Consider the following 10,475-nt stretch of genomic DNA (forward strand, 5'->3'; position numbering starts at 1 on the left):
CTCTCACTGGTTTACGACGGCTGCAGCGGGGCATGCCATCTCGTCCCCTCACCGTCGAACACAGCGGCAGCAACTCAGTGACCTCTCGCGTCACCAATGATGGCCCGGCAGCTAGGCAGAATCACAATTCGCCCCTTACACTGCCGGCGCTCCTTGGGCTGCAGCCCGACGACACCTAGAGTCGCTGCAGATGGCCCGGCAATCAAGCTTCGACCTTCGGCCTGCAGCCCGGCGAATCAAACATCGCCGAGTGTGTGTGTGCGGCTGTCCCTTCTGTCACCATCGCGGGACGACAGCCGGGGCCACGGTCTTAACGGCGGCGTCAGCGGTCCTTGTCAAACGGCGTCCCACTGTCGAGGGGACCCGTGCCATCGCGATGGCGCCGGCTCCCACCGACGCGCTCGATCGCGATGGCGACCGCGGGTTCTTCTAGGGATCCTCCTCACGCAAGAGGATCCCATCCTCGTCGCCACTGTTGTGTCTTTGGCTTGCATCAGGTACTTTATTAAAACACTAATATAACAGTACACATAATAAATAATAGTGACAAGCACAATACACAATAAAATACTCGGCCGCGCGCCAGCCGTACCGTGCCCTGCCGGGAGCCCTGCTCGACTGGCTGCTCGCAACACCTGCTTGTCCGAGCACACAACACACACTAAGCGGCCCGCGCTTAGTGTGCGTGACACACTGTCGTCCCCTGGACATTGACCAGTGGTAGCACAACTACCACGGCAAGTCCAGGGGTCGGCACGGCTGCCCACAACAACATGTATAGTGACAATGGCACTAACTTCGTTGGTGCGGAAAAGGAACTTCGCAACCTAGCGAAGGAAATCAACGATAGAATGGGAAGAGAAGCAGCCAGTGAGTTCCAGATAGAATGGCACTTTAATCCTCCATCGGCACCACACTTCGGCGGACTATGGGAAAGGCAAATTCAGACCATTAAAAAAGGTCTGAGGCAGATGATGGAAGACTGGAAGCTGCGCAAACCGTCGCCAGAAAGATTAACCGCTACGCTGCTGCAAATTGAGTTTATATTAAACTCAAGACCCTTGACTCATATACCAGTGGATAACAAAGAGGAGGAAGTACTAACACCCTTTCACTTCCTTTTAGGGCGAAGCGGTAGCGCTATACCGCCGAGGACACTCTCAACCTCCAGCATCGACCACAAGCAGTTCAAACTAGTCCAGCATAACGCGAAGCTATTCTGGGACAAGTGGAAGGGGGAGTATCTGCCTACGCTCATAAAAAGGGATAAGTGGACCAATAAGGTGGTGCCAGTGAATGAAGGTGATGTCGTTGTACTGACCGATGACAACGCTCCTCCAGGATCTTGGATAAAAGGTCGAGTGAATAAGGTGCATCTTGCCAAGGATGGACAGGTCTGATCTGTTGAGGTGAATACCTTATGGGGGGTTTTAACTAGACCAGTGGTTAAAATAGCAGTGGTAGACGTGAAGGATAAGTAACACTTGCTCATCACAAACCCAGCCAAAAGGAAAATTAGTATGGCACAATACCTTATCACGAAACGAAACAAAATGGAGGAGACAACAAATCAGCATTAAGGATGACGATTCAAGGTGGTAATCCAAGCGATTGGATTACGAGGGGAAGGATGTCGCTCACGCGACGTGAGTACCAGTGAGCGTATGTGTAGGCTACGTGAGTAACACAGTGAGCGTATGCGTAGGCTACGGTGAGCGTAGGCGGAGCTTAGTAGTACCACTACTACTAAGCCGACAAAACTGTTTCCTTGCGGAACACATGCATCAGTGCTGCGCGGCAACAAGCGCAAGTTGGCGAACTTGCGCATAGGAACCCTGGTTCGATTCCGCGTAGCGATTACTATTTTCGTCTTACGTTCCAGAACAGGAAAAAAATAAAATACGGGAAAAACGGATTTACTAAATATAATTATATTTTCGCGGAAAATGCTCTAGGCAATCGCTAGAGCAGCATGTTGCTTGTAAACGACTCCAGTGGAAGAAAAATAAAATAGTTGGTAGCAAAAGGAGAAATTTTGTGCAAGAGATTATTACTTCCGACTATTCCGAAAGTATGTAGATCCGTTCCACACAAGCCCTGTACTCCCTTCGAGACCCTACCCAAGGCAATCTTGACTGGACACTACTTGGCGAGAAGGCGTGGTCACCATCCTCTCCTTAACTACCCGGGCTCGTTCCCTCGTGTCAACAGACCAAGGTGTTCGACATTCCCAGGATTCCCCTTCCGTCCGCATAGGCCCCCGCAAGCTTGGGGCAACTAGCTGGAAGGCAGCCGTGAGGCGCGAATCTCTGTCGGTGAAGACGCTGCGGGAGGGAGGCACTTGGTGCAAGACCGTGGTCGGCGGGTCCGCTTCGTCCATCCGCTTCGACAGCACGGGAAAGCAGCGGGCATATATTTGTCGCACGGAAGCCGACGGCATCGCCAGGACCAGTCACCTTCGCGGCTGGTCGGTGCACGACGGAGGCCGGGCGACAATGGGATTTGACAGATAACGTCGGACGACGAAATCGCACGTCCGACGTTATCTGTCAAATCCCATATAAATCTCGTCCGATAAAATCGCATCCGATGAGCGTTGCCACAAGCCTAACCCACTGTAAAGCCACCTCAAACCCACGCGGGTTAGAGGTGGTCGATTCAGCCGTTAACCCACCAAATTTTAGAACAATCGGAGCTGTCAGTTCTAATAAGATGTATTGACCTTGCCCACGCTTGGCCCACTTTTTCCAAACATGTTGATGAGAAAAAGATGGATCAAGTGCGGGCTAGGATCAATATGCTGAACATGATTTTAACACATCGATTACTTTAAGTCATTCACTGACATCACAGCATAACTTCGGCAATATTATTACTAAATAAACTGTGCACTGACCAGCGAAATGAAACAGTCCATTTGCAAGTAAACAAACACACGCATCCACAAATATGTTTCACAACAAATGAACTTAAACACACAAGTTTTATAGCTTCCTTTGCACAATTAAACACATTTTGGGGTGATACATGTTGAGTAAATGAATTACCCGTGCATAAAAAAACTGACTTTAACAAACATTGAAATGGCCGCTTCTGTAGATGTGTGGTTTAACCCACCAAACTGACAGTTTTTTGGCTTTGTTCGATGCAACTGGATTTTTAGTATATGAAATTGGTGGCGTTTTCGGTATCTTGATTATTTGGGTATCTATCCCAAAATGCAACGTAATTTCTTTCTGTCGAACTTCTAATCCTATTCGTTTCGATAATAAATGTAACAACGTTAGCCTACCTTGAGTATCGTCAGAGAAGGTGTGTGGATGGACGAGGAAGTCTGATTTTCTTTGCACCATAACAAATTAATTAGCAAGGTATATGATGCCCTGTGTCTTATCCGTCGCACCAGGTCTGATTTTGCGGACCCATTATGCCTAAAAGCTCTATACTGCAGTCTGGTTCCTCTCAATCCGCCATGCTTAGAATTGAACGGGTGCAAAAGCGTTTACGCGTTTCGTTCTCCGGAAAATCGTCTATCCTTCCTGATAAGGAGGGAGCTATCATGTTCGAATCCACTTCCTCGGGCTTGAGACTCTTGTAGCTCGTAGAAGCCATGCTCAGTCCTCTTTCTTTGCCTCTGTCCTTCTCCACGAAGTCGAAGTTCCCCCTCTCCTTTTCTTTTATCAACTTATGTGTTCCTTTTTTCGTTTGTTGCGAGTATTATTCCGGCCTCCATTATTCCTTCCCAGACGACGTACGCAAATCGGTATGAACGATCCTTTACTAGAATGCATCCGAAGATTTAACGAATCCTTTACAGGGTTTACCTAGCCAATCCGGCATCGTCTAAGCGTTATCGGTCGCCATAAATACTGTTTCGGGCGTCGTAAACCCTCAATTGGGCACTGTCTTTTCTATTCGGGCCTTGTGAAGTATTAATCGAGCAAAGTACAGAACGAATTGGGCCTACTTTATATTTTGTTGCTTTCTAACTGTAAAACAAAACTTTTTTGCTAGTAGTGGAACTGATAGGTAAGAAAATTCTCTATTTTTAAGTTTTATCACATAAAAAAATATTCAAATTCTTTTTTTTTAATTTTTAATTCAAATCCGTACAATGCAATTTGGTTTTATATTTTTTAAAAAATATAATATGTTTGGTGATTAAATTAGGTAAACATTTTAAAATAATACATTGTAAGTTAAACACCATGCAAAATACGTATTTTTAAACAACTTGATGGATCAAACACACCGAAGCTACCGATTTGACACCTTCAAGAGTAGGACGCTTTCATTCTGTACTATGCCCGATTCATACTTCACAAGGCCCGAATAGAAATGACAGTGCCCAATTGAGGGTTTACGTCGCCTGAAAAAGTATTTACGGCGACCGATAACGCTTTGACGATGCCGGATTGGCTAGGTAAACCCTGTAACTCGTTTGACTATTGCATTTCGTCAGAGTCATTTAGAGCCTGACTCCGATCACTGCCTAGTTCAAGCTGACCCTCTTCTTTATCTGTTTACAGTGAACCCTCTCTTATTTGACACCTCTCCAATTTGAAAAACCTCTCTTATTTGAACATTGTGCACAGTCCCTTGATTTCCAGTACATTTTTGTTCCTCTAATTTGGAAAACCTCTGAAATCTGTGTCCCTCTTATTTGTGTATGGTGTTGCCATGGTTATTGAATGATCTATGCTCAAATTGGCAATCGTATGCACAGTTTCCTATAGCAACAGTTAAGGCTGCATAATAAATGTTACGTCTTTTTCTTGTTTGGATGGACATTACATTCACTTTTCACCTCTGTAATTTGAAAACCCCTTTTATTCGACAGTCCCATCGCCTCTCAAATAAGAGAGGGTTCACTGTATTTTGTTTTTCGTATTCATTTCCTCTTTTTCCCTCACTTTACTAACACTATTTCTTGTTATTATAGTTTAAGATAGATTATAAGCAACTTTGTTTAGTCAATCGAATGAAAAAGAAATGAAATGTAATAAAATATAAGCTGATGTGTCATTAATGTAAACGCGCATGTACCTCTCTGCGTATTAAAATAAGGGAGCTCAACATGGAATATTTGAATAGTTTATTTCAATTACCCGCGAGCAAATCCAAATTAATACCTTCTCTGCGGTTATCTAAATGAGACTGAAATAAACACAAAAAAAATTATAAAAAAGATAGAATCAGATATAGTTATTATTATTGTAGTTATTATCATAATTATTATACTATTATTATAGTTATATATATATAGTATATATATATACTATATATAGTATATATATATATAGTATATATATATATATAGTTTTTCGTATACCTTTATGATGGCGATGTATTGAGGGCGATTAACCATGGAATATCCGGTAAAAAAAAGAGGCTTCATGACCTCATGTAGACTTTTCACACCAGAGCAGAAGAAGTCCAACGCAAGTTCAAGGACCGTTCCGAAATCACACTCGTCTGTTGCCAAATCTGCAGCGGTTATTATAGGCTGTAATTCTCTCATTAGTTCTTGGTATTCGAGGTTATTTTCAAAACGATTCAGATTTTCGAATTTGGAAATAATGGCTCGAATTTTTTCATCACTTTCTAGCAGAGGTCTATATCCTATGTTGGTCTTCCTATCGTAAGGAACCACCAGACCAACCTTGTGGAATGTTTTGCTAACTATCTGTGCCTTGCGAGACTTTTGTTTCTCGCAGCATTTTAAAGCAATGTCTTTCGACTGAGCCCAATCGCTGATAAGTTTTTTCATATCAGAAATTTTTTTTTGTTGAATGGCGTCACAGATGCATAGTTTCCCAAGAAATGCCTGAAAGTGTAAAATTATACATATTTATAAGTTACACAGGTTTTTGTTCAATATGTATTTACGTACAATATTGCATCAAAAATGTTTTCACCAACAATTAGAAACTCGCAGCCTTTTTTGACATCGTTCCAGGCCACTAAACCATCCGTGTTATCTGGACTATCTCTCCAATAGCCGTAATGTACACCAGAGTTTTGTTGCACGATTATCGTTTGGAATTCAGGTGGATCATAGAAAAAACTCCAATGGCGCAAATAATCTCCAGGTTCGTGAACTTTCGCGCGGTCAAACTTTCCTGCGAGAACGTCGTATGGCCCAACCAATTTAAGTCCGAACTGCAAAAATGTTTCTTCCGGTTTTATCTGAGTTTTCAATGCTTGTACTTGGCAAAACTGCCACAGATCTTCGAAGCACGGTGGCATTAGGACAAGAAATTTGTGTTTGATGAATTTTTTAGGTTCATTGCACAATTCCTTGTATTCGGCTTGTTGGGAAAATTCAATTTGGGAATCATAAATATCGCGCAAAATACCAATGCTCATAGGCACCTTTGGCACAGCATAACGCTGGCGAGTTAAATCATGATATTCGTAGCTAGAGTCTTTCCCTTCTGAATAGCAATTATCTTTTTCTGGAGATGAGAGACGTTTATAACGTTTGATATCTTCCAGCTGTTGATTAAGGGTTTCCATTGAACGTTTCTTGATTTCCATGTTACCAGAGATAGACGTAATCGCTTGAACTGTACTGTTTTCGGCTACTGATTTCACAGGATGAGCAAACTTTTCTTTATGCGCAGGATTCTGCTGATAACATTCGGCGCCATATTTGCAATCGCGTTTGTTCATCTGTACTGTGATGCTTCGCTTACTTGAACCCGTACGAATGAATTTGATGATATTTTATGACGTTTATATGCGACTTCTGGTAGTTGGTATAATATCAAGGCTTACAAATTCAGGATGTGGAATTCAGTGTGGCCAGATTATTTTGGCGGTTTTCGATAGGCGCATCAAAATTTTATCGGTACAGGCTGTCCCCGAGATACACGGTTAGGCCCATCCCAAGTGCCACAAATCCACTAAACGACCACTAAACGGCTTCTAAACGACTCAAGCCCTCTACCTAAACAGAATATAGAAAGACTTCGTTTAGCAGACGGCAAACGACTCATGCATTCTAAAAATAACGAAAAAGCTGGTGGCGCTCTCTGTTGGTGGGATACCCCAACCAGTTGAGCTTCATCGCTTGGAGGAGAGCTTTCTCATTTCCTCTGTACTGTTGTATAGTTTCGCATTGAAGTTATGCATCGCTAGAACTAGAACGGCGATACGATTGTTTAAATACTAAACTCCAACGGAAACCACCAGCATTGAAGCAAGTGAGATTTGAGTAATGGTCGTTGGTGTTGATACCCACGTATCTGACCACACGACCATTCATAGAGATTTTTGCTAAAAAGTTAGAAGGCTATATAGGTCATGATAAGATGAAACTTGTCGAAACACATTGCAAGAAAAGGATAGCAATATAATGATGAGTTGTAATACGCCATCTATTGATCAAACTAATGAAGCTGTGGAGCTTTAATTTTTTTTTCTATGAATATTCAATTTTCCAGTCGTTTAAGCTTAATCTGTGGCGCTTGGGTATATTCAATCATTTTTCTCAACTAATAGAAACGATTACTTTGAATTTATTTTAGCAAACTCTACTTGAATAACCGCTTCATCCAGAGAAGTTGATGCACAAATAGCACTAATAAACGCAAATTTTCGACTGTGTTTTTACATTTAACAGTTTTGAACACTCCGCCGTCTTTTTCCACTTATAGATCATTATAACATTATTCTTTTTGTTCTTTTTATATATTTTCACTGACAACAAACGACAAAACGTCATACCGCTAAATTGCTCTTAAATTACTGTTATGACAGACACAAAACTGCTCGAATCGGTAAATTAACAGAAGAATGTCTGAGCCAAGGACCGTAAAGATATCAGGTCAAGTTATAAGCCCGTTTTGACAGCTAGGTGGAAGAAGAATCGACGAAGAAAACTGACAGTTAGTTTTCCGCTTTTGGCGAACGCTTCAAGTTCTCGAAGGAAAATTTCCATTTTAAATCACGGACTGTGTTCTAATAAACTAAAATATTCACCCAAATTGATCTCCACCAAATATTGACCATGCAAAACGTAAACAATCCATCAATACATATACAAGCGGAAAACCATCTGTCAAAATCGGAGCCCAGGGGGGGGATCGCCAAAAGCGCTATAACTACACCTCATTATACATTCCACCTTGGTCTGAGCGTTTCTACATACACCAAGAAAGCAGCTGGGAAAAAAACTGACAGCATGCTTTGACAGCGACTGACAACATTTTCGGTGAGAGAATTCTCCTCGGCATGCAAAGAACGATGGAGCTGAGAAAAAATTGAATTGGCAGTTTATGGCGAACGATCAATTATAGTTTGCATTTTTGCCGTCTAATCATGGTGACCTTCACGATTCTAGTCAGTTTTTTGTATGGAGTTTGACAATTGGAGGCTGAAGTCATGTAAACACTCCATACAAAACCGCACATAAAACTAGCCTGCAATTATCAGTCTACTTTATTCTAGCCTCAAAGCTAGAACTAGATTCGAGTACCTGCTCTAAAAATGGCAAAACATGGCGGTGTTTACATTTATCCCAAGGTGCATTAAAGAAATCTGGTGGTGGAATCTAGAATCAAAGTGTACCCAAATAGCCAGAATTGCTTAAGCAGCTCATTTTGGCACGCTAAAGATCGCTGCTTTAATTCGTCTTTTGCAGTAAATAAACAGCATCAAAGTTCCAGGCGGTCCTTCTTAATAGCGCCTAATCAGCTTCCTTAAGCTACGGTGCCGGAGATTATTTTTCTTTGTGTTTTATGTTCAAGCAAGCGTCATCGATGAAATAAACAACAGGATTTGTTTTGTTTGTGTGCATGTGTATATTTTTAAATCCTTAATATTCATAAATTACACGAAACGTATCACAATTTACTGTACAATCACAATCACTTCCTTCCAAATCCCTTCTTCAAAGAACTAATCTAACTTGTACAGCAGCAATGAGATGATTGGCAGCGTCTGTCCTTGACATTTTGACAAGACCCAACTTGTACCAATGTCATGCATTGAAAAGCTATGAAGTTCCACCAAGTTCGGTACACGTTCTTAACAAGCCTTCAAGTTCCATCATGAACCCTACACATAGTGCTAATCAGCCGCAAAGTTCCAAAGAGTACCATGTGCCTGTTAAAAAGTGTTGGAAAAACAAAGTAGACCATAGCATATACGACGGGTATAAAAGAAGCAGCTAGCTTCAGTTATGTAGTAGTTTAGTATAATAAACTGTAGAGACACATTCTAAACTCATTAAAAAGCTCCATAGTTCCTCAAAGTACCGTCTATCTCTTAATCAGCCACAAAGTACGACATCGGAACGATTTTTCGTTAAACAGCCCTAAATCAGCTATAAAGTACGAGCTGGCTATTTGGGTATGTAGTCCAGTTGGTCTCATAGTAACTTTTTATAACCATATTTGAATATCACTTTTTGACAGGATGGGTAATTTTTTTTGTTCAAACAAGCTTTCTGGGCAAGCTTTTTTTGTAATTTTTTTTAGTATAATTAAACTCTTTTTAAGAATTATTTTCCCGGGTAGCCAGCTACTTTGGAAGCTTATAACTTTTGAATGCGTAATCCAATATTGGGGGCCTTCACGATTCTAGTTAGTTTTTTGTATGGAGTTTGACAGTTGGAGGCTGAAATCATGTAAACAATCCATACAAAACCACACAAAAAACTAGCCTGCGATTTTCAGTCTAGAAAATTTTAGCCTAAAAGCTAGAATTAGATTCGAGTACCTGCTCGAAAACACGGTTTTGTTTACATTTATCCCAAGGTGCATTAAAGAAATCAGGTGATCGAATCTGGAATCAAAGTGTATGTAGTCCAGGTGGTCTCATAGCATTTTTTTATAATCAAATTTGAATATCACTTTTTGACAGAACGAGTGAAAACTTTTGCTCCAACGAGCTTTCTGGAGGCTTGACGAGTACTCATAACACTCTTAAAATCTTCATTCAGAAGCAGAAGCGATAAAAATCAGTCTTCTAAATTCATACACCTTAGGATTAATAAGATTGATGGAAAAGAATTAGAATATTAGTTCAAGCTTTTTATTTCAGACTTCACGTAGTTAGGTTAATGAGTCGAATACAGAATACAAAGAAAAAGTTAGAAAGAGACAGAACGTGACGCTACGAAAAGCGCGGACACACACTTCTGTCAGTTTGAAGTCCGGTTGGTTGCAGGTTTATGGAGTCGGGTTAAAGGATCGAAATGTAGGATATTGTCAATCCTAACAGGGATAAGCCCACCGGTATATTATACTCCCTCAGATAGCTGCTGGAAAACTGCTATACAATGCAAACAGCTGACAGGCTGAAATGTCAGCCTACGAGATTCAAACGGAAAGGGCCCCATTGATGAAATACTCTGATAAAAATTAAACAAACTAATGTAGTTTCTATAACTGTGCATATACTGATTCAACTCGCTACCGTTTTTAAGTTATACAGTGGAGCGCCGTTTATGCGGGCTTCTCGGGACT

At 41.4% G+C, this 10,475-nt stretch overlaps 1 protein-coding gene and 1 long non-coding RNA gene across 2 annotated transcripts; both read right to left on the reverse strand.

Annotated features, from left to right (window-relative positions):
- Positions 1-1,910: 1,910 nt before the first annotated feature.
- On the reverse strand, positions 1,911-4,625 carry LOC120901281. The gene is made up of 2 exons (XR_005739288.1): positions 4,447-4,625; positions 1,911-3,824 (listed from the first exon to the last, which is right to left on the reverse strand). It is a non-coding gene; the product is annotated as an uncharacterized LOC120901281 (long non-coding RNA).
- Positions 4,626-5,057: 432 nt separating this feature from the next.
- Positions 5,058-6,790, reverse strand: LOC120901280 (histone PARylation factor 1-like). Its single transcript, XM_040309008.1, is given in 4 exon segments — positions 5,058-5,157; positions 5,333-5,784; positions 5,787-5,827; positions 5,894-6,790. Coding segments are annotated over 4 exon segments (1,332 nt in total). The 5' UTR covers positions 6,676-6,790; the 3' UTR covers positions 5,058-5,100.
- Positions 6,791-10,475: the final 3,685 nt, after the last annotated feature.

This window comes from Anopheles arabiensis, chromosome 3, assembly GCF_016920715.1.
Source record: "Anopheles arabiensis isolate DONGOLA chromosome 3, AaraD3, whole genome shotgun sequence".
Classification (NCBI taxonomy): Eukaryota; Metazoa; Arthropoda; class Insecta; order Diptera; family Culicidae; genus Anopheles; species Anopheles arabiensis.